General features: G+C 47.6%; 1 protein-coding gene across 1 annotated transcript in view; it reads right to left on the bottom strand.

The window, feature by feature from the left end:
* LOC308323462 (testis-expressed protein 2-like) overlaps window positions 1-24,885 on the bottom strand; it is a 55,266-nt gene that overhangs the window by 21,398 nt on the left and 8,983 nt on the right. Inside the window, exons 3-9 of the mRNA XM_080775191.1 lie at window positions 14,954-15,240; window positions 13,924-14,218; window positions 13,432-13,676; window positions 12,827-13,181; window positions 12,012-12,269; window positions 11,093-11,417; window positions 4,755-4,973 (exon numbers count right to left, since the gene is read on the bottom strand). Coding sequence (XP_080631317.1) covers window positions 4,755-4,973; window positions 11,093-11,417; window positions 12,012-12,269; window positions 12,827-13,181; window positions 13,432-13,676; window positions 13,924-14,218; window positions 14,954-15,215 — 1,959 coding nt within the window. The 5' untranslated portion in view covers window positions 15,216-15,240. The remainder of the gene's footprint in view (window positions 1-4,754; window positions 4,974-11,092; window positions 11,418-12,011; window positions 12,270-12,826; window positions 13,182-13,431; window positions 13,677-13,923; window positions 14,219-14,953; window positions 15,241-24,885) is intronic.

Genomic DNA, 24,885 nt, shown 5'->3' with positions numbered 1-24,885 from the left:
TTGCTGTCAGAAAACTGCACACGTGCACTAGCTTCACGTCTTATTATAGCACCTGACGACAAAGTCTATGGGAATTCGGAATGCAGAGAAATTAAATGATGTCCAACTTCTGTGCTCTATCGTCTATACCAGCGGTTCCCAAACCTTTATGGCTGTGCACCCCCGGTTACCTCCCAACCTAGCTGACGCACCCCCCAAATTGCATAAGCTATATAGAGATATATATTTCCTATTCATCCACATATATGCACATATTAACCTGAATATGGCATATATATGCAGCATAGGCTATATTCTGCATATACTTGCCATATATTGGCATAATATGTTAAAGGAGAATTCCATGCTAGAATGCTTTCTTATCTTTCTTACCTTTCTTTGTACTTGTTACGTCCCCACCAAAGAGGTCCAGGTGTTTTTTTGTGCAAAAACTCCTTATTGGCAATTTACCCCTACCATAAGCCCTCAATGAATTGCATTGCATTGAATGGGAATTGAATGGGGCTATGGGGTGTTATGCTAGTTCGCTTATTTCCATCGAAAGAAGTAGTAAAGTGTGCCGCTTGGGATATTATTTACATTATGAAGAGAGGATATATACAAAGAAATTATAATTTTGAGCGATGGAAATAAGCGAATTAGCACAAGACCCCATAGCCCCATTCAATTCAATGCAATTCATTTAGGGCTTATGGTAGGGGAAATAGCCAATAAGGAGCTTTTGCTCAAAATAACACCTGGACCTCTTTGGTGCAGGGGACGTAACAACTACAAAGAAAGGTAAGAAAGCCTTTTAGTATGGAATTCTCCTTTAATATATTTAAAATAAAACCATAGCACCACCATTAGCCTTTTCATGTCGTGCACCCCCGGCCTAGAAGGTGCTCGCGCACCACAACGGGTGCACGCACCACAGTTTGGGAACCACTGATCCATCTAGCAGACAGGGTTTCCAATAAGGGTGTTTGTGTGTGTGTGTGTGTGTGTGTGTGTGTGTGTGTGTGTGTGTGTGTCAGTCTGTCTCTCTCTCAGCTGATTGTTTTGGGCTCTAGGAGAAAGCCCCCCCAGGAGTGTCTGGAGGAGAAATGTAATCTGAGCTTTGAGGTGGCAGCACATCCAAACCTCATCCAGAGGCCACTGGTTTTATCTGTTCCCACCACGGCTCTGTGTGGAAAAACCAATCACTTTGAAACAACAGGGGAAATCAGTGATGGACAGATCACAAAAGTACAGCACTGCGAGCTTAATGTATAGGCCTACACCTTTTCAGAGCATTTTTGAAAAATGGGGTTGTGGAGACGACATTACTCCTGTTCATTGACCTTTGTGTTAACATTGAACCCATGGTGATACAGCATATTGTTCATGCTGTTGTTGGGCAGAAACCTCTTATCTCCGTATTTTAAGTTTTTGTGTTTTGTTTTATTTCTGTAAATGTACGTCATATGCTTGATCATTCTATACAGTGTCACACAAAGGCGTCAAAATGATCAGATCTACAAGCATGAAACGTGACGCGGAGCAACGTGTTTTGAGCTTGTCGATCTGCTAGCTATACCTTTGCTATTTTTTTAATTTGGATGGATCCTGAAAAGTGACAGTTTTGGACGTATGAGGTTTCCACCTATGTTTCCTGAGAGACAATATCTGATATAATAATAAAGCAAATGGTTCAGATCAGCTGATCAAACCACACACACATACTAGAGTCGCCTCCAGTTTGCAAAGCCCAGAGGCTGCAGAGCTCCTTATTGGCATTAGTTTTATTGGTTTTATGATTTGTGGTATATACCAACCCTCCTGCGTTTTACAGGAGAGAGGAGACTCCTTTTATTTGACCATTTCTCCTGCGCTAGCTGCTCCTGCGCCAGCATTTCTCCTTCGTTTGGGGGTTTTCAACCTTTTTGCTTGGTCAACCCGGTCAAACCTCACTCATCGATGAGAGAGTGGGAATGTTAACCTTCTTGCTTCATGCATTATGTCTGGATAAACTCCAGTCCCAAACTGGACACACACACATACACTCATGCATCTAAATTGTAATTGAATGTGATTATAAAGAGATGGCTCTTTTATTGCTTCAGTCGTCAAATCAATGAATGTCTGTATAGGCCAACTGTACTATTTACTATGTTTAAAGCCTGATACAAGTGGGTGTGTTAATTGCCAGTTTCCACTATTATGATGTGTCTCTCAGCAAGGACAGAGCTGGCAATTTCCAAATACTTCATCATACAGTCTGGACGGAAGAGCTATTCTATCATGAGTAAAATAAAAACTGGAAGTGGCGTTTCGTCTTTACAGTCACGCAAATGTATTCTAATATAAATAGAAATCATCTAAGCATATATAGCTTGTTGCTTAGCAGAAAAGAACATACAAAAATGAAACGTAAAGATAATTTAAAATATATTTTTTGTGAACGAAAACGGCAGCTTCCTTACTTATAGTTCCAGACTCTATTCAACCTTTTTCTTACAGCCCCATAGTGCATTGCGTTTGTGTGTGCATGAGTTCCTCTTTCTCTTGCTGTGTTGCCAGTTTTGCAAGAGAAACAAGTGGCCAGGTATATGAAAACAAGCACAAATGAAAACAGCTGATCTACAAGCTCACAGCGACACATTGTGAGGTTATGTACATCCGTTACATCCCTGAAAAGCATCGGTTGAGCTCATGTGTACACTTGTCATTTTAACACCCACTAACCACAACTCTGTGACAGCTGTTTGCAAGCAGAGCAAAATATTGATGGAGGAGAGCTGAGTGCAGCACTATACGTTGTACATGCGTGCGCGTATGTGCATGTGTGTGCGCGCGTGTGTGCGTGCGTGTATGCGTGAGTGTGTGTGTCATTGCAGAGCGAGAAAAATGCTTATTAGCTTTCATTATTTTTCTACAAGTCAGAGACGAAAACGCTGCTGGTATTTTATAGTGCAAGCAAATGAGTATTGAAACATATTACAGTGAATTTTCCATGACAACACGTAAACTGATTGACTGTGCACACTAGCCTAGAAGTGAGCACACGCAATGGCCACTGACATAAGAAGTGGGTATACGGTGTATACCGCATGCATATATTTAATATAACCACACCAACTGTCCCACACCGTTCTGTTACTTGTCTACTTTCATGCGTGCTGCACGTCCTATATGCACTTTAAGTGGCCCTGGTGGGCCTATTAGAACACAGGGCAGTGTTGCCAGGTTTGCGAATTGTAAGCGAGTTGTAGTGTGTGTAAGTAGCGTGGTTAAAAGGCCTTGTTTCTGGCCCTGTTGGCCTTGTTTCTGGCACTGTTGGGGCAACAGCATATGTTCACCAATGTCCACAGGTTTTGACGCTTTTCATTGGCTAGCAACTTCACAAATGTAATAATAGATAGCTAGGCCTCCGAGTCCGAGCTCACTACCAGAGACAGAGAGAGACGGATACAGACAGATATAGCGACAGCCAGGAGAAAGAGAGGGGTGCAGTACTTAGTTTAGACAGTTTTTGGTTTAGACTATAGTCATTGGTTAGACCAGTCATTAGTCCTATACAACTACAACCTATCTCAAACCCTCACCCTAAACCTAACCTCCCACGGGGCAGCACACCTAAACCTATAACCTTAACCCATGTCTAACCAATATAGTCTAATACTAAGTATGCACCCCGAAATAAAGAAGAAAGAGAGAGACAGAGACAGAGACAGAGACACACGGACGGACGGACGGACGGACGGACGTCCGAGAGAGAGAGAGAGAGAGAGAGAGAGAGAGAGAGAGAGAGAGAGAGAGAGAGAGAGAGAGAGAGAGAGAGAGAGAGAGAGAGATAAGGAGACATAGGGAGGGCCTGATGCTCTCATCATGCACATCCTCTATGCAGGCCGTGGGGCGAGGCTGAAGCGGATGATGTCAGCTGCAGTTAGAGGCTATACACTCTCCATTCATCTCATGTACTGACAGCAGCCGGGGCGAAACGACTACAGGCCTGGAGAAGATTGCCGTACTAAAGCTAAATCTAAACAACATTATATCACTTTTACAGCAGACACAATTGTGTATATTCATAAGAAACTATAAATCTAACCCAAAATATATATCTAGCAATGAACTCAACTGACAAGAGAGAAGATTTTGTCAGATTATCTACAGATTGTACCAGTTATTCATTCTGATGCATATAATACACTGTAGTTTCTCAAATACCATCTAAAGTGTGTGCTGGACCAGCAATAAAAACATGAAAGACTGTCACTCCCTTGAGTGCAGTTTACTGGCACACACCCACCAGAGCCAGACGGCGTGCCTGTTAGTCTGAAGCAGAGCATTATAGCTCCAAACATTGTCGATGTGCCGCCACCTTGCACTTAAAGGGGTGTGGTGTAAGTCATAGTATTTGTGTTCAAATAAGTGTGAAATATCTCTATATTCAGATAGCAATTATTTGTTATATAGAGGTAACAGGTCAGGATACCAATTTCATCTGGTACAGGCTTTAGTTTAGAGTATACTATTGGTCCGACTGTCATTAGACCGACAGCCTATACCTCAAACCCAAGCACGGGAGCAGTGCATGTTCCACCACATAATGTCCGACCGCTGTCTCCGCACATCGGTCTGTCGGTGTGTCTCATCTGCGTGCATGTGCATCCCATTTCATCCAATCAGGAGAGATTAAACTCACACAGGATACATGCAGGATAGTGATAATAAAACTAGGGAGCTATAGAAGAGCGCACAGCGTCCGCCGTCCGTCCGTCCTCACTCACCTTGAATATGGCAGGCTGCTTGATGTCCAGCTGGGCCAGGTTCCAGTGGTCCCCTCCCCTCCCCCTCCGCCTCCCCCTCCGCCTCAGCCTGGACGCGGAGCCCTCCCGCTGGGCGGACAGCCAGAGCACCAGCACGGCCAGCATGAAGCCCCCCACCATGCCGTGCACCACCGCGCACACGTAGGGAGGCAGGGGCAGCACCAGGTACCAGTACACCACCTGCATGGAAACAAACAGGGTCATCCAACTGATACAGTGTGTTCTCAACCAGTGGCCCCGGGGCGTCCATGGAACCATATGGGTGTCTTTGAGGGGCTTCCAGGTGGTCTAAATAAAACTATACCGGGAGCTTAAAGGGACACTGCAAAAAAATATATGTTAATGACGTTTAGAAGCTTTAGATCACTTTCCTGGGGGTATTTATGTGTGTAATATGTGGTTTTAGATATTTTAGATTGTAGCAGTGAGCCTGTTGTCTCTGATGTCATGGACACTGGTCTCACTACCTTCCTGGACTACAATTCCCATAATTCTTTGGTGCACTGCTCCTCCTTGTGGATAGGGGGGAGAGCTGTCTTACTGAGACAACATGTAGTCCAGGAAGGAAGTGAGCCCAGTGTCCATGACATCAGAGACAACAGGCTCACTGCTACAATCTAAAATATCTAAAACCACATATTACACACATAAAGACCCCCAGGAAAGTGTTCTAAAGCTTCTAAACGTCATTAACATATATTTTTTTGCAAAAAGGGTGAAGTGTCCCTTTAAGAACGGCGTGCGGACATCCCTAACTTCTTTCTGCTTCCAGGTGGTCCCCAGCTAAATGGAGAGTTGGTAACCAACTGTTGAGAGTGTAAAATGGAACCAAGTGGACCAGTAAGGGTCCATCTGGTTCCATTTTACACTCAAGAGTTAAACATCTGCATTACTTAATGTAATAATTGTTCTCTATCGTGTTCGAGACTGGCTCTCCACTACATATTGTTCAATATGTACGGGAACTGACCCCACAGGGCAGTGTTCATGGATATCTCTTTAAGACACATCTTCTATGGTGGCCCTGCCCAGGTGCCAATCAGCGGGCTATTTAAGCCCCATCTGTGCAGTGCCACTTCGATTTTTTGATTTCCACGAGAGCAGACGTTTCGTGTATCTCAGCAGTTTTGACACTATAAAACAACATATATATATATAAATATATATATTTAGAACATGAAGCTGCGTGGCACACAGTCCACTTACCTAGGTAAGAAGAGAGCCGGTCGTCCTGACGACTCCTCTCTGGGCGCCGCGTAGCTGCACAACAACAACGACAACAACAGCAACAAGCTGAGTGCCGAATCTGTCTTGCGGAGGAAGCCTCTGTTTGTCCGTGCGACCGCTCCTTGGTGAAACCTGCTCGTTGGGGGAAACCTTGGAGACGGCGTTCGGTCCGTGCGTCCAACCCTTGGTGAAACCTGCTCGTTGGGGGAAACCTTGGGTCGGCGTTCGGTGTGGCCAAAGGGTCCAAGCGTGAAGCCAACCACGTTGGTGGAGCCTTGGTTCCCTGGCTGCAGAAGCGCTGTGAGACCCCGGGCGAAACCGACCTCGTCGGTGAACCTCCTGGTTGATCATCGCGGCTGTACACCGTGGCGGCGGGTAGCGGGGTAGAACCCAGAGGAGCTGACCTAGTCGGCGTACACTGAGGCCATCTACGTTCGCTGATCGTTGCCGCCGCGGTCCGGTCCGGCCAGACCACACGGCAGAGAGTGTAAACAAACAATTCCAGCGTGTTCCAACTTCCTCATTGACAGGTTGACGTGAGCGTCATAGTGTAGGAGGTATGCTCGTCAGGGACGGCTGCCCAGACTGCACTGTGCCTCACGGTTCACAAGAGGGCGGTGTGGCTCAAAGATCAGGAGACAAAAACTCCAGATGACCCACCGTGTTAGGCGCTGCAATTAAATCGCTTACTCTGTCACAATTGGTTCTGGTTAATATATACTTATATGCTTATATATATATATACCTGTGTGTATCAATACAAGCATACAGGTATGTGTATCACGCAAGCTGATACACTACCAATGTATTGTACAGTCTGTACAATACAGTACAGGCATATATATATGTACCATTGTAAAGCGCTTTGAGCACTTGGAAAAGCGCTATAAAAATGCAATTCATTATTATTGTTATTATTATAAGTATGATAATGGCTACAACAACACACTATGCATGTGGACTTGTAGGCCTACTGGTATGATATACAAAAGTTTGGAAGCCTCCAGTGTGCTTAATGTCAGATTGTTTTGTGCTAGAGCGCCTCAGAGCGGCCGAGCAGTTTATGTACAACCTCTTCCAGAGGTCCATAACTCTGCTGGTGACACAAAACAAACTGTGGACATTGATTTGGGGACTCTGTCCTAACAAAGAGAGAGCACACTGAGAATCCGCGTCATGGGGATGTCTTAGGGTACCATGTTGCCTTGATTCGTTTATGCAGCATTGTGAGCTGCAAAGGGTAGATTATGACCCCTCACGTTCAAGCAATTACTATGGGCCCACTCCCTGTGGACATGAATACATGTATTGTGGGTGTTGCGCCAGCTTACACCCCGGTGATGTAGTTCGGTATTGTGGATCTGGGTTCAGTGACACAAACAGAACGTGCTGGGTCAGTCGAGGGTTTCCCTTTATGTTGGGCAGTCATCATAGCGCACTATACTGTCGTATTTCTGGCGGGGTGTCAGCTCACGCGACAGTGGTGTAGTTCTGTCACAGACAGGACATGCTGTGTCTGTCCGACGTTTGGTAACATAGACATGACATGCTGGGTCTGCCAGGAAGTATGCCTGAATCTCAGCCATTATCACACTATAGGGCGTATTGCTGACGAGGTCAGCTCATGCGTCCGTGGTGTAGTTTCACGGTGGAGCCGGGCTCAGTGACACAGCAGAGCGTGCTGTGGCTGTCGGGCAGAGCACACGATACAGTGTACAGTGTGTCACGGCGAGCCGTTTATGCACCTAGGTGTGACTCTGCGGGGTAGAATCCGGTTACCGGTCTGAAACCACAGAGAAAGCTCTTCTCATCCAGAGAAGTCACGAAGTCATGGCTATCTAGGCGCAGCTAGCCAACAACAACAGCAACAAGACTGAGTGCCGAATCTGCCTCGCGGAGGAAGCCTCAGTCTTGTCCGTGCGTCCGCTCCCTGGTGAAACCTGCTCGTCGGGGGAAACCTTGAGACGGCGTTCGGTCCGTGCGTCCGCTCCCTGGTGAAACCTGCTCGTCGGGGGAAACCTTGAGACGGCGCTCGGTGCGGCCAAAGGGTCCCAAGTGCGAAGCCGACCTCGTTGGTGGAGCCTGGGTTCCCTGGCTGCAGAAGCGCTGTGAGACCCCGAGCGAAACCGACCTCGTCGGTGAACCTCCTGGTTGATCATCGCGGCTGTAAACCGTTGCGGCGGGTAGCGGGGTAGAACCCAGAGGAGCTGACCTAGTCGGCGTACTCTGAGGCCATCTACGGTCGCTGATCGTTGCCGCCGCGGTCCGGCCAGACCACACGGCAGAGAGCGTAAACAAACAATTCCAGGGCCAACCGGCGGGGTATGGCTAGAGGTGCTCAGCACACCGAGCCCACTCCTCAGTCCTGACAGTTCAGGATACCCAGCCCCCACATGCTGTCTCTCGAGACAGTGGCGGTCAATTCAGGTGGACCCCTGAGTAGGTTCCACCATGTCATGGGTTGTAGCTCTCTCGAGGTCGTCCTCAGACGAGCCCTCCATTGGCGTTTCCGGTGATCCTGGATCTCCATCTGGCCAGTTTGTTGGTACTTTGCGCTCCTGCGTCGTTCTTGAGTACATCCACGGATGTTGGCGTGGGACGTCCTCGTGACCGGTGCCCGTTTGTTGGATCCCACAGCACTAGTTTGCTGGCTGGCATCTCTTGGCAGTGAGCCAGCTGGTGCCTCCGCCCCTTAGGGCTGAGGGAGACCACGGTGTACCGGGTGCTCGCACATTAGGTCGGCAGCCCCCCCACGGGAGGTGGTACTGTCTGCCTTGCGGCATGAGCCAATTAAGCGTGGACACTTGGGTGGCTTCTCGCAGGACAGCATTTTTGTTGTTAGCAGTGTCAGCCACAAGAATGTCCCTATCAGTGCATGAAGGAGGCTGCCGCTTCCTACATGGCAATGGTTAGGTGGTGCTGGCACCAATCCCTGCACTCTATACCATACGGCCTGATCAGAGAGTGCTCGGGTAGACCATGGTCGAAGGGTGGACTGTCCCACCGGATCACAGGGGTGATCCAACAGGGACAAGCAGGCAGGAGTGCCAGGGTCGCCTGGAAGGCGGGCACACTCTGCCCATGGGACAACAGCCCCCTGGTTGCTGTAGAATGGTGTATCTCTGACAGAGATCTACACAGCAGTGACATGGGCGACTCTGTCTACATTCACCCTGTCCTACCGATGGAACGTGGTGGCATCCGCTCCCCCTGTGGGAGTCGCTCCTGCGTGCTACTCAGCGGTAGGGTCACCAGCACCTTGACCGGTCAGGTCGGCCGGGCATCTGACGGGCTGGCTTGAGCAGCCCTTCACCCCGGTGGTCACTGGCCTAGCATCATGCTGGGCCAGCTGAGCCTAGGTGGCGTCTTGCGCCTAGGCCACGAGTATTACTTACTTGGTATGAATACTGAAGTTTTGGAGCGTTTTGGCAAGCGCCTGTGACTCATGGCGCTCACCACTTATAGGCTCGGATGGAATTCAGGTTAAACTGCCTCGGGCTGCCGCAGGGGCAGCTGGTCTGCTTATTTCCTCGCGGTGTGTCTTAGAGAGTTCCCGTACATATTGAACAATATGTAGTGGAGAGCCAGTCTCGAACACGATAGAGAACGGAGGGTTACACTCTCTGTAACCCAGGTTCTCTGAGTGGAGAGACTGGCTCTCCACAAAAGAGCCGCTCCGAAATGCGTGTCAATCAAGAATTAATCGAAGTGGCACTGCACAGATTGGGCTTAAATAGCCCGCTGATTGGCACCTGGGCAGGGCCACCATAGAAGATGTGTCTTAAAGAGATATCCATGAACACTGCCCTGTGGGGTCAGTTCCCGTACATATTGAACAATATGTAGTGGAGAGCCAGTCTCTCCACTCAGAGAACCTGGGTTACAGAGAGTGTAACCCTCCGTTATTTTGATCAACGTCTGCCTGTTGTCTGTCCTAATGGTACCAACATCACTACAGCAAGGCTAAATCTCATCAAATGGTGGCCAAATGCAGAATAAATAATTGGGCCTTGATATGAAAAAGTTTGAAAACCACTGAACTCAATGTGAATACAGCAATGCGTTGATGTAAAAACAAGAAAATGTACTTTTACTTTGTGCCATTGAATACTTAAAGCAACACTATGCCACAAACAAGTATATTTTAAAGCAAACTACTGCAGTTTAGTCCTTTAACTCAAGAGCAACTTCCACTCGTAGTTGAGTAATATTTGCCCTGCAGGATCATCTATACTTTGACTCAACTTTGACTTTTCAGGATTCAAATTCTAATTAAGCAAAAATAGCGTCAAAAATTTGCGTCATGTTTGTAGTCACTGATTGGTACTCATCAGGCAGGAAACCACAAACCGGAATCATTCAGAAGTACCCAAAATAAATTTCCGCATTCATCATTTTAGGGCCTATACCCAATAAAATCATTGATGCGGCGTAGTTTTGCAGATTTGTTTTTAATACAAAAGTGAGTGTACTTTCCAGAGACTATTTAGCATTTGTATAGCTGTGCTATCCCACAGGGACATTTTATTTTATATAGGCCCTAAAATTATGATTGTGGGGAATTATTTGGGGTATAGTTCTCATTCCGGTTGTGGTTAATTCCTGCCTGATGACTACAAATCAGTGACTACAGCTATGACGTAAATGACCATCCGCTCCAGACTGGTTCACATGGCAATTTAGTAGCCTCGGAAACCCAGACGTTTTTATTTTTAAGGGAGGAAAAAAAAGTCTGGGTTTGAGTCCACTTCAATTCGGCATAGAGCAGCGCAAACATCGCTCACTCTCTGCTAATTTCTGATCGTCTGCACCTTTGTTAAATTGACACACACACACGCACACATGTACACAAACACACACTCCTCTCTCTCTCTCTGTCGCTCTAAGTAATTAGTCTCATGTCATGCAGCTGCGCATAGTTTCTCCCGGCGGATCCTGCCGGGAGCTGCCTATATGCCATAGAAAGCATATAGGTGAGTTCCAGGCTAGCGATTTAGTGACAAAGACCGGGCTTTCCTAGTTTCCTCCGAGGTGGAAAGACATGGTGAGCATTGTTGACGCGAGGTTAGCACCTGGGTGAGTAGGATGAGGGCGGTCACGGGTACAGGGTCGGCCTCCTCCTCCTCTTCTTCCTCCTCCTCTTCCTCCTCCTCCTCTTCCGTGTCGATTTCGCTGCAGAGCCCGGTGCTGCCGCCGCCGCCGCCGCCGGCTCCGCGCCGAGCTAGCCGCCTCACCCCGGCGGCTGCGATGGCGCCCCCCCGCGGAGGCTCGCCGTCGGGCGTCTCGGTGTCGGTGCACAGCTCAAAGTCCTCGCTGTACAGCTCGCAGAAGTCGTCGTCTTCCTGCCGAGCCGCCAGGGCCGACATGGAGCAACGGCCCAGCGTGAGCGAGGGAGACCTGGGGAGAGAGACACCCAGTGTGAGAGAGAGAGAGAGACCATGGGGGGAGAGAGACACCCATCATGAGAGTGACCTGGGGGGAGAAATAATATATATTATACGTTCTCTCTAAAGTAGTAGAAGCGTAAACTTTTTGTAAATGAAGTAATGTAGATGTTTAACAAGAATGTTACTCTTGAGAGCGTCAAATGAAACCTCACTTTAACGCTCTCAAGAGTTAAAGATCTACAGTATAAGGGTCCAATTGGTGACCAACTTTCCATCATTTAGCTGGTGTGACAACCTGAAACCCCCTCAAGGCCGCCATGCACTGGTGGTCCACCACCAGAGAGCTCCAGACATTCCCTCTCCAGAGCAACATTAGTGACTTCCTCCTGGGGGGGGGATCCCGAGACGTTCCATAAGACCAGCGAGTCGATGTGTTTCCTCCAACTGCGCCTTGGTCTGCCCCGAGTGGGACGTGCCTCGAGGACCTCCCTAGGGCTACGCCCAGTCTCCCTAGGTTGAAAACCACTGGTATATATAGGAGATTTTCTAATTTGGACCCCTTCGGAAAAAAACTTTGGACACACCGCTGCTTTACACCACTGACCTGGGGAGAACAGAGGACGAGGAGGGGGTGGTGGGTGCGAGGTTGGCCACCGTGGGCGCCGGCCCCGCCGTCGACGCCACCAGAGACGGGAAGGAGAAGAAGACAGAGTGTTCGGTGGGCGTGTTCTTCTCCTCTGCCTCGCCATGTTGCCCCGCCTCCTCCTCCTCCTCCTTGATGCTGTAGCTGTTGTTGTTGACGTTGTTAATGCCCTCGGCAATGTGGCCGTTGACGGACGCCATGGCGTTGAGCTCCGTCGCGCTGTCGGAGGAGGAGAGAGAGAGAAACAGGGTTTATTATTATAGAGTTTGACTCGCCGAGGACTCGAGGGAGCGCCATCGCCATGCCCGTCATCGCTCGGGCATGTGCTTGTCCATAACCGCCGATCAAAGCTACAGCTTATATGCAAATAACAATTCCCAACTTGCATTTGTTCACACTAGACCGGTGCCCGGCTGTAGAGCACCGAGTCAGAAACGATGGAATCCATGCCCCACCTGGCTATATGCAATACCCATTGTACCCATGTCAGAGTACCCATTGCACCCATCTGTCTGTATCCCTTGTATGCCCATATGTGTCCCTTTATTCCTATATGGAGTTCTGTGTCAGGCATGCCCAAATGTGGAGTGTTGTGATGTCAGAACAGGCCAGCTCAATATATGGACCCTGGGCAGGGGCTCTTTTCAGTTTCCAGAGTCCGGGCAGAGGACAGTTCTGGACAACCGTGGGTCCGACCGATTTGACACCGTGGGCACTGCACTCAAAGCCACACGTTGGAACGATTAAGAAAAGAAAAAAGGCAAAATAAATGATACCTGTTGGAGAGCGACTTGACTCGTTGGCCAGTCGAGGAGGAGGAGGAGGAGGAGGAGGGGGCGGCGGGCGTCTCGTCTCCCATCATCTTGCTGAAGAGATGCAGCCGGTCCGACATGGCCTCCGAGAAGCGCCGCTTGGTGTCCTCGATCCGGGCCTCCACCTCCTGGACCTTGAAGAAGGAGCGTCCGTCCGGAGGGGTGAGGGGGGACGAGGGGGCCGTCTTGGAGTCGCCCCCCACGCCGGCGCTGGGGACCACGGGCGCCGTCCCGGTGGACAGGCGGGGCTGGGAGAACTGCTTGAAGAGCTGGACGTTGCGGCGCGACTCCAGCGGCGTGCGCGCATGGGACGATGACACTGCAGACGGGTATAGGAGCAAGGCTTATCGACGGCCCGAGGTGCGATCGCAGTGGAGCTAAATATCCTGTGACTATACTTAAAAGGTATTGGAAATGCGAAAGAAAAAAAGCTGCCACTCGGTGGTAAATAGTGCATTTATATAGCGCTTTCGTCCAAAGTGCTTTACGTAGATTGTGGATTACATTCGCCCGTTCAATTTCAGACATCATACACATTCATACAAATCCCCCGAAATCACACCACCAACCTTGAGCAGCAGGAGCAGTGGCGGGCAGATGATGGAGCTCCTGCGGCTCAGACGGAGGAGCAGGCGGAGGAGGAGCGGGTGGAGTAGGAGCGGCAGGCTTGCTGGTGTCGGCCGACATGTGTGACTTGACGAAGGAGATCATCAGGTCTCGGCGTCGGGGGGGAGGGGCGTGCGCCGGAGGAGGCGGGGCTTCCACGTCGTTGGACAGCGTCCTGACCAGGCTGAGGAAGGGCTTGGACGAGGACCTGCAACGTCAACTCACGTCAGGAAACTAACTATACAAGCTCACAATGCATCACAAAGCGACGCTTTGTGTGCTTGTAGATCTTTGAAACCTGGCAGCTGGCCAGTACAACCACATAGTCTAAAGGTCCTTTCACCGGGAACCGGGAACCGTCCCGCAACAAGTGTGCTCCTGTAACCTCTCTAGCCTATAATTATCTGTATATTTGATCGTCAAACAGAAATGTCAGGAAGGTGACCCATCCATACCTGCCCGGTGATGAGGAGGTGGAGCCGGGGGAGGCGGCTTGAGGGGCGGCGAAGGGGGGGTGGCGCTCCGAGGAGCAGGGCCAGGAGTAGCTGGCGGGGGGCGTGGAGCTCAGGGGGGAGTGGGAAGAGGAGGAGGAGGAGGAGGGGACGATGGCCATGGCCGGGGAGGAGGCGTGCGGCGGTGGCACCGAGGGGGGCCGCGAGGACGAGACGGAGGCAGAGGACACGGGCAGGACGGTGGCGGCGGCGGCCACGGTCTCAAACAGCAGCATATCCTCGCCGCCGGACTCCAGGTCTGTTGAGAGACATTTAGACCTGAGGTTCAGATTCTATATACAACATGTCTTCTAAATCCTGACAGTTTTCTGGAAAAACCTATGGTTCTATATATCACTGGTGCTCAAACTATTTCATGTTAATTTAACTCCTTTGCTGCCCCTAGTGTTAGCATGGTTGTACTGCCCCAGGGGCCGCCCGTCCAGGCCCACTCTATGGAGCTTGTTGTCCTTTCGGGTTAAACAGGAAGGTGGGGGCTTCCGGAAGTGGCACGACACCACACAACACAGCCCACAGCCTTTAGCTAGCAGAACAACCAGCTACATTTTCTCAGCGTTGCGATACGAAATCACAAAGGATTATACGATCGTCGGGTGAGCGCCAGCTCACCATTGACAGCTCTCTAACCTTTGGAGATACGGCACTTTGAAAATCGGGTTTTAATGGAGGCTCAATGGAGCTGGATTTAGAAATCGCATCGCTGGTGGTGACGGAGGAGGGCTATACTACCCGGAGCAATGCTAAAAGGTAAACAAACGGTCGGCGTGTTCAAACGTGTGTCTATACGCTTATAAGCGTAGCTGGCATAGATATGTCCCAATAGCCTATAGCTACGTTTATAAGCGTAGATGGCAAGAAAGTTATTAAGGACCCCAAATAGTATATCTGGCCGCCGGACCGACCCCCAACTGAAAACATGTTGTTTCAAAAGTTGCTTATTATATAAGAAGACATAACATGGTATAACACTGGCCTGTAGTGTCCTCCAGGGGCTCCTCCAGGGGGCCCCCCGGGGCCGGCGGCAGCGGGGGTCCGTAGAGCTCCTCGTCGTCGTCCTCCTCCTCCTTGCCCAGGGCGGAGAAGTGGATGGTGATGGTGTCTCTGGAGATGGAGCGCTGCACCTGAAGCTTGGGTCCGGGGGCGTGGCGCTGCTGAGGGGGCGTGTCTGCGTGCTGCCGGCCACTCCCCCTGCCACCACCCCCTCTGCTGCCACCTCCTCCCCCCTGGCTGGTCATCACCACACTGGGAGGGGCTTACAGCCTGAAGAGAGAGAGAGAGAGAGAGAGAGAGGTGAATGTCATATGTTTCTTTATGATCTTAAAGGGTTTAGGGTTACAGAAATGCGCCACAAAGACAGAGAGAGAACGCAGAGCAACATTTCAAAGATCAAACTCCCTGTTAAAGCGTGAGTGGAGCCTCCTCCTCCCCCTGTTTCGTCTTTACAGTTGCGCAAATTTATCCTAATATAAATAGAAATCATTATACGCATCTATATAGCTTGCTGCTTAGCATAAATGGACATAATAAATGCAATCTAAAAATATTTAAAAATATATATTATTGTGATCGGAAATGACAAACAGATTACTCTGATTTCAGGAGGTGCATAATTCCAGGCTCTTATAGCATTAGGAGATTGTGGAATAGTTGGCTGGCTATATATATGCGAGACTAGACAGGATCAGGACAGCCTGTGGCCACTGGCCAGCCAGGCCAGCTCTCACATTAATGCCAGAGCACCGGACTTCCATTAGCTCTGATTATGACTGACTGGGCTCTGTTCCGTCCTGTGTCCTGTTGGCCTGCACACCCCTCTCCTGGCCCAAACACAATTAACCAATTTCAATCTGCCATCCCTATTTCTGGGGGCATAACAAATTATCACACATAACGGCCGGAAATGTGTAGGGCTTAAAGTGGTCTATAATGGGTTTGCGTTGAAACACACACACTATAGCAGTTATTATTGGCTACAAAAATGTCTCCTGTAGGTGATTCCCTGTTCCGGTTCATTGTCCCGAAAGCGTCATTTGATTGACCCAGCAGCCCAAGTATGGTGTAAAAAAAGGGGAAAAGAAATTGTTCAAATATGGAGACAATTTATTTTGCTACCTTGAGGAACGGTTTGGAATGAAAGTCAGCTGTGAGAATCCTCCTCAGAGCACCAGAGGCTGTACTGTACTGTACTGTACTGTACTGTACTGTACTGTACTGTACTGTACTGTACTGTACTGTACTGTACTGTAACTGTACTGTAGCCTACTGTACTGCACGCTTCCATCATATCTCTGTGCAGAGGCTTTCAACACTCACACAACGCATGAAGAGTCGTGTTCTCCATTGTTCATATAGCTATGGGTGGCTTCAACTTAACATACATATTTGCATACAAAACAACATTTGAACTTCCCTCGCAGAGTATACACGCACGCACACAAGCGCGTACAGTGCACTCGTGTATGTATTCGCAACAATACAGGCACACATACTGTACACGCACACACGCATGAAAGCACGCACGCACACACATGCAGACAGACAGACACACAGAGAGTGATGGCAATGCCCCAGTGAGCATACAAAGGAGTGCTTTGTATGCCTTTACGTTTGCTGAACGAGGCATCATGCTGTTATTGAGTTATTCTGCATGTTTGTTCCTCTGCATCGCACCCTGTCCGTGTAATACATAAATTACCACCCACCGCCAGCCTTTTAAAAAATATGTCCTTGCTTTTTAAGTATAGGCACAGATTATGCATCTCCACTACGATCGCACCCCCATCCGTCAAACAAACAAACAAGCAAAAATCACACCCTGGTGAAGTGAGGAGCGCTCTTATCGTCATACGTCATCATAGAGCAGGGGTGGGCAACTTTGACGATAGAGAGGGCCACAATATTTCCACACTCACTCCAGTGGGGCCACATTGCATATTAATGTCGTAGCAATTTTTTTTGTTGTTGCTATATTTGAATTAAAATCCTGAATATCTATTTTGCCATTTTTAATTGGAATTCTGAATTAAATACAAATACATTGGACATAAAAAAAAGAGAAGACAATAACATTGTAATACTAGTAATTAACTGAAATCAATAATATATCAACGCTCCTGTTCGGTCTCTATCTTTTTATTACTCTATGATAGACACACACAGTCACACTGAAAACTGGAGCCTTTTCCCTGAGTGACGGACACAGATAGACTACTGTATGTCTGGCTGACGCAACACACCGGCTTCACGGATTCGCCAGAGGCGTCACATGACGTTTGTACCACTGTAGAGATATACTGTAAGAGATAGCGTGTGGTTGACAGAACTGCATTCTGGGACAGAGACGGAGAGACAGAACTGCATTGTGGGACAGAGAAGCAAGAAGAACCTGTTAGAATGATCGGCTGGACCGTCCGTCTGAAAGGAGGAGCAGAGAGAGGTCTCCATGCAGCTGTGGTGCTGCAGGACAAGCTGTACTGCTTTGGAGGAGATGGTGATCCCATTGATGTTCTCGTCTTCAACACAGTGTCTTTATGCTGGAGGAAGCTGAGCCCGGGAAGAGGAGGAGGACGCCACCTAGAGGTTCCATCCAGGCGCTCTGGCCACACAGCTGTGTTGGTTGAAGATATAGTCTACATCTGGGGAGGGATTCCTTACTGCAATGTGCTTTATGCATTTGGTGTTGACACCTACAGATGGTTCAAACCCAGGGTTTCTGGCACTGTTCCAGAGGAGAGGTACTACCACTCAGCCTGTGTGTTGGAGAAGGTCATGTTTATACATGGAGGATCCACCAAGCTGACTGGATGGACTACTGACATGTACAAGTTGGACACCAGCACAATGGTCTGGACTTTGATTAACACCAGAGGAACTCAAGCTACTGCTACATACCTTCACTATGCCACCATCATTGGGACAAAGATGTTTGTATTTTACCAGTACTATCCCCTCAGAGTGTTTGACACAGAGACCAACCTCTGGCTGAGCACACCATCTCCACAGCCTCATTCAGAAAGATGGTGCTATAATTCAGCATTTACCTACAATGGAGAGCTGTACATATTTGGTAGCTGTAACAATATTAATGTGTGGAAATTCAGTCCAGAGACCTTCTCCTGGAAGAAGGTTGAGCCCAAGGGAAAGGTCCGGGTCCGATGTTTGAGATATGCTGCTGCATGCATGGTGGGAGATCGTATGTTCCTCTTTGGAGACATCACCCCTGATAACCTGTATGTCTTAGACTTCAATCCTAGCCTCAAGACATTATGTAAGCTAGCAGTTATTCAGTACGATCTGGAGCAGTCGGAGCTCACACACGACATCAGGTGGGAACTGGCAGCCATGACAACCAACAATAACAACCCGACAACGCCGACATGATAAAACCATGCCTACGATAAAAATCACACCCGTGTGAAGTGAGGGGCGCTAATATATTAAATATCTAACTCAGTCATGTTTATTAGGTGATGTAAAACAAACGGTGCCAACACAAACATTAAACGCCATTAACAATAAAGAGACAATATGACGTAAACGACACATTATGGCGTAAATGTTCCCTTCATTGTCAATGCGTTTACTAAACAAGCTTTGAACTAAAGACAAACATTAAACCTGTGTATAGGAAGGGCCCCATAAAAATCTGACAAATTCATGAAACGGAAAAAACAAATTACACGAAGTGAGCGGTGCCTTTGACTTGTTTGTCTGGGGCACCCGTCACAACTGCCCCTCCCTACCTACCCCACCCTACCCTCCAAAAAACCACCCACACCCTCGGATCTGAAAATATATTCCTAGGTTCCAAATACCAACCATGTACACCATGGGGCACCGACCAGGCCTTCCTACTGCTGGGCAGCAGCGCGCCTGTGGAACAGCCGCTTTGTGTGTTTGTGTGTCTGTGGGCGGCTGTTCGATGATCCGTGGGTCGGGGGTTCGAATCCCGGCTCCTCCTGTCTACATGTCGAAGTGTCCATGGGCAAGACACTGAACCCTACATTGACTCCAATGAGTCGGTCGGTGTGAGCTCGCCACCGTTGGTGTGTGAATGTGGGGAGTGAGGACGCTGGTGCCGACTGTTCGCCGCTTCACCTCCCAATGTATGAATGAATGAACCATTGTAAAGCGCTTTGAGCACTTGGAAAAGCGCTATAAAAATGCAATTAATTATTATTATTATTATCACAGTGATGATTTGATTGGTTGAGAACGGAATGTCACATCACATTCGGTTATGGAAGGTAAAAAGGAATAAAGTGTCCTTTAGTTACAGTCAGTGTGTCACCGTATCAAGATAATAGTCATCAGTCCAGTTACCAAGAGATAAAAAGTGTCCATGTTTATCCTGATTTTTTTTATGTTTGCCATTTTTTTGATTGGAATCCTGAAGTTATTTTTTTTTTAATTTCAAATGCATTTAGTTATAGTTATGTTAACTTTATGAATGAAATACAAATACATTGGACATAAACAAACTAGACAATAACATTTTAATAATAGTAATTAGCTGAAATCAATAATATATCAATGTTCGGATGTTAACCTGAGGGCCGCATTACATGCTGGTGAGGGCCGCATGTGGCCCCCGGGCCGCCAGTTGCCCATGTATGTCATAGAGCATCTCAATTCTCATCCAATGGCACATCTGCCATGCAATAATGTCAGACAATCACAATTTGCGTCCTGCACTTTTGTCTTCAGTATTTCTGTTTACACACCTTTGTCTTCAATGTTTCTTATAAACACTTTTGTCTTCAATGTTCTTGTTTACACAAACACTCAAAGCTGGACATACGGTAGGAGTGGGCTAGCACACCGCAAAAAAAATCTATGTTAATTTAACTCTGAGAGAGTACAAATGTGACCAAATGGACCCATTCCATTTGGTTCCATTTGTACACTCTCTGAGTTACAGACCCATAAGGGTCCATTGGTTTCAAAAATATAATTTAGCTGGAGAGCCCCTGGAACTCCCTCAAGGACCCCTAGGGTTCCCCGGACCCCACTTTGGGAACCACAGGCTTACGTCATTGAACCTCTTATGACACTGCTTACAGTGGTATGCTTTTTTCTCCAGTGTGGATACGTTGGTGGTTATTTAGCCTGATATTGCGACCAAAACTCGCCTTGCCGCAGAGTTTACAGTGAAAAGGTTTCTCCCCAGTGTGGACAGTGGTGTGTCTTCAGGTCACTCAACCGGCTAAAACCCTTGCAGAGTTGCCGCACTGTTTATACAGTTAAAGGGCCTCTCTGCCGTGTGGCTATGTTGGTGAGTCTTCAGACCTTCTAACCGACAGAAACTCTTTCTGCACTCTTTACAGTGAAAGGGTTTCTCCCCTGTGTAGATACGCAACTGTATCTTCAGGTTGCTTAACTGACTAAAACCCTTGTAACAATGTGTACAGTGAAATGGTTTCTCCCCGCTGTGAACATAGCGGTGCGTCTGTACAGGCTAGCTAACTCACTTAAACCCTTGCCACATTGTTCACAGTGGCGATGTCTTTCTCCGATGTAGACAACAAGCCTGGTGTTTCTTTAAGACACTCTGCATACCGAAACTCTTGCCACACCGTCTACAGACGAAAGGTTTCTCTCCCTTGTGTTGACGCCGGTGAGTCGCAAGGTTACACCTTGCGCACAAGGTTACAAGATTGGGACTGTACGGTTAAACTCTTGCCACACTGGTTACAGACAAAAGGTATCTCTCCGGTGTCAAACACACGTTTGACACCGGAGAGATACCTTTTGTCTGCGTGGTGTGATTTGGGTCCGTAAAGATGAATACAAAATGAATATGAACATCTTTATACTGTCCAATATTAATTTGATAGGGAGGGGATGAAATTATGACAGGCAGTTACTGCCGTCAAAATATGACTCTATGACCCTATAGTTAAAAAACACTTTATGTTTGAAATAGACACTCATGCTTTCTAGGGTGTGATTTGGGGCCCTAAAGATGAACACAAAATGAATATCAACATCTTAATACTGTCCAATACTTCGATACGGAGGGGGTTGAAATTATGACAGGCTACTGCCGTCAAAATATGACTTCCCAGTCAAAAAACACTTGATGCTGTCCAATAGGCTAATTAGATACGGAAATTATGACAGGCATGCAGTTGCTGCAGTCAAAATATTAATATTAATCCAGAATGAATATCAACATATTTCTTAGAGAGAGAGAGAGAGAGAGAGAGAGAGAGAGAGAGAGAGAGAGAGAGAGAGAGAGAGAGAGAGAGAGAGAGAGAGAGAGAGAGAAGAGAGGCCACATAAAAGAACAGAAACAGAAATGTGGAATATGACAGCCACAGGGCACTATAGGTTGCGGACGACCGTTCAGCCTTTGAAGAATTCACTTGAATACAGACTGCTTTTCATATAAGACAGCAATAAAGAGAAACAAACACACACAGAGAGAGAGAGAGAGAGAGAGAGAGAGAGAGAGAGAGAGAGAGAGAGAGAGAGAGAGAGAGAGAGAGGGAGAGAGGGCCGAGAGAGAGGCCAAAAGAAAAGATGGTTGTTCATGTTGAATTTGCTAAAACAATCATTTTTGGAAAAAACTAAAAACAAACATGATATGCCCAGTCACCATGCTGCACCTGTGATGTTCCTTTTTACTGACACCTGGCCAGTGTCCTCCTTACTGACAAGTTTAAAATAAGAATTGAACGCACAGAATATCAATACGAAGCAACTGAAAAATATGTTATTTCAATGGTATAGTGGATGGAGAGAGAGGGTTTTTGTCCAACCACAAAACGGCAACCAATGGGTGCGAAGAGGGGCACGACCACGGGCGGAACTTGACAAAGGTTGAATTCCGTACTCTACAATACTAGTAAAAGCCACGCCTTGCTAGTCAAACAAGTAATAGTATAATATGGATTTGGGGGGGTTTCTAGGTGTGTGTATATATACAGAATTGCAATTGCCAATCCTTGTGTGTTTGGGTGAGATCGGGGCTGCTTGCAGCCCAAGTGTATGCATGTTCAGGTTGGGGGGGAGGGAGACAGAACGATGAGAAAGGCAGAGAGAGACGACAGAAGGTGTATATAATAAGAAAAGGTTGTGGTGTTGCACTGATGATCATCGTCTGAAGGACAACGCCGATCAAGGTGACCGCGGTAGAGAGAGACACGTGGGCCTGCATGCTGTGGCTTTAGGAGAACACAAGGCAGCAGCGAAACCCAGCCAAGAGGGGAAAATATACTGTAGTTCCTCGCTTATATCAACACTCAAACAAACCGCTATAGCTATGGTGCTATAACAGGAGTGCATGGGGCGATGTGTATAGTCACGTATGTCTTTACATACAAAGACGCCGTTGGGCGGAAACCTTGAATGTCCAAAATCTGTCCTTATTTATAATTATAAATAATGTTAATAATATTATGAAATAGTGACAATATCTGATCTACAAGCTCCCAAGGGCTCTCATGGCGGGGTGTTGTGAGCTTGCAGATCTGCTATTTTCACTGCATGTATGATGAAGGGCATTCATTTACACAAAAGAAAACAATAATGATACAAAACGTTAAATATGGAGATGCACAAATTATTGCACAAATTATTATTAATTATGCCCATTGCATGCACCGCGCGCTTCACACCATGCAGCGATGAGGTTTTCTGAGCGATACGAAACAGCTAACCACTACTAAGTGATAACAAAGCTGTTACTGCTGCCAATCTGGTGATGTTGAATGCAGCCTGGTTGAGGAGAGGAGATGAGACGAAACGAGACGAGGAGAGATGAGGGAGAGATGAGGGGAGGAGAGGAGAGATGAGGGGAGGGGAGGAGAGGAGTTGGCAACGGGACAGCACTTTCATCCAATTAATCAAAGCAAGCAGGGCCACTCTAATCAGCTAAAGCCAAGCGCACTGGGAGAGGAGAGGAGAGGAGAGGAGAGGAGAGGAGAGGAGAGGAGAGGAGAGAGAGAGAGAGAGAGAGAGAGAGAGAGAGAGAGGGAGAGAGAGAGAGAGAGAGAGAGAGAGAGAGAGAGAGAGAGAGATAGAGATATTTGAACCAAGAAACAGCAAATCCAGAAAACCAAGATCCACAATCTCAAGCTACATCAAGTTTAGAACCTGTGACGGCCCCCTGGGCCTTTAGTCTACTATATGGGGTTCTGTGTGTATGTGTGGCTGTGCCTTTAACAATTCCATTGCAGTGTTGGAGGGCGGAGCCAGAGATGATTAGTGGAAGGGGAGACACCTGGCCAGTGTCCTCCCCAAACACTATTTAAGAGACCTGCTCTCACAGAACTTCAGATCGGCATTTCGCCACAGGCTGCAGGGGCGGCCGCAGGAGAGCACCCTTGTTCTTTTGCTTGTTTCGTTTGGTTATAAGATTTGGGCAGCATGTTTCCCTGCCAATTTCAGTTGGAAACTTTACAATTATTTAATTACTATTATTCAAGCTATGTAAATAAAATACTTGTTTTTGGATTGTCCTCCGGTGTGGTTTCCCCTTCTTCGTTATGGCCCCAGAGCCAGCCATAACAAACCTCCACCCAAAACAACCCCGGTGCCAGATCACCCCAGCACAGGACAGCCACAAAACACACAAATTGCCCCCCAACATGTATGGGACAGCCACAAAACAGACACATTGTTATCCTCATGGACTCAAATGGGAAATACGTGGATTGGGGGAAAAAAACTCTTCCCAAATCAGAGTTAACACATCAACTGCCAGTACACCAAACGTGCCATGAAGCTACTGACTGAAGATGAACTGCATGGGGTTCCCCAGCCACATAATACTTCAGAGAATGGTTGAGTCTATCAAATAAGTGATAGAAAAAGTCAGCTTGACATTTCCCAACTCAAAAGTAGTCATATCTGCACTGCTATACCCAGAGGGGATATCAAAGATGATTACATCGACACCATCAATGCACAGATCTCCAGAATGAATCTGTGACACAAAAGCACAAAGTCTACTTTGCAAAGCACCCAGACCTGGACGGCAGCAGCCTGTGGGACAAAGTACTCATCTGCAAAGCAGCAATATCAACCTTTCTCAAAGTGTTAATAGAACACAGCTCTGTTTATACGTTTATTTTATTGTTTTTTTCTTGATTGTTTTGTTCCACTGTTGCTGTGGCAATGTAAACATATGTTTTCTCATGCCAATAAAGCTTAATTGAATTGAATTGGAGAGAGAGAGAGAGAGAGAGAGAGAGAGATTTGAAGGAGGCCTACATGTGCCACTCACTTAATTCTAGAAGTGACACAAGTTAATTGTTTCTCAAATGTGTGTGTGCATGTGTGCGCGTGCGTGCGTGTGCATGTGCGTGCGCATGCGTGTGCGTGTAAAACGCACACGAGACCCGAGCAGGCACGTATATGACCAACACAGCAGCATGCCATCTGCATATGAGAGTGAACGCAGTATGCTGTGACACTGATATATGAGCCATCATGATGCAGTATCCTGTAAAAAGATTATAACCTGAGCGGAAGCTGACCTCACCTGATCAATATCTCCTCTACTAATGACAACCACAGGTAAGAACAGAGTGCTACGTTTCTAATCCGGGCGGGCACGCTCAATTTGATGAAGACAAGGTGTAAATATGATATGTATAGTCCGCAACACTGGTAGAAAAAACTCAGCTCCACTGGTTTATTGACACTGGGATCTTCTTCAGGAATTCCTGAAGAAGATCCCATTGATCGAAACGTTGAATCAATAAACCAGCACGCACGCACGCACGCACGCACTTCATCTAAAAGTTCCCAGTTTGATCCCGGGCTCCCCCAGAGTTAGTGTCCTTGAGGAAGACTCTGAACGCCTAATTGCTATATGTGCAGGTTGGTGCCTTGCATGGTTTCCTCCGCCATTGGTGTATGAATGTGTGAGTGAGTGAATGAGTGAATGTAATGCAC

Source organism: Protomyctophum bolini (genome assembly GCF_963924005.1).
Source record: "Protomyctophum bolini genome assembly, chromosome: 11".
In the NCBI taxonomy this organism is placed as follows: domain Eukaryota; kingdom Metazoa; phylum Chordata; class Actinopteri; order Myctophiformes; family Myctophidae; genus Protomyctophum; species Protomyctophum bolini.
This window is presented reverse-complemented; position numbering and strand designations above follow the sequence as displayed.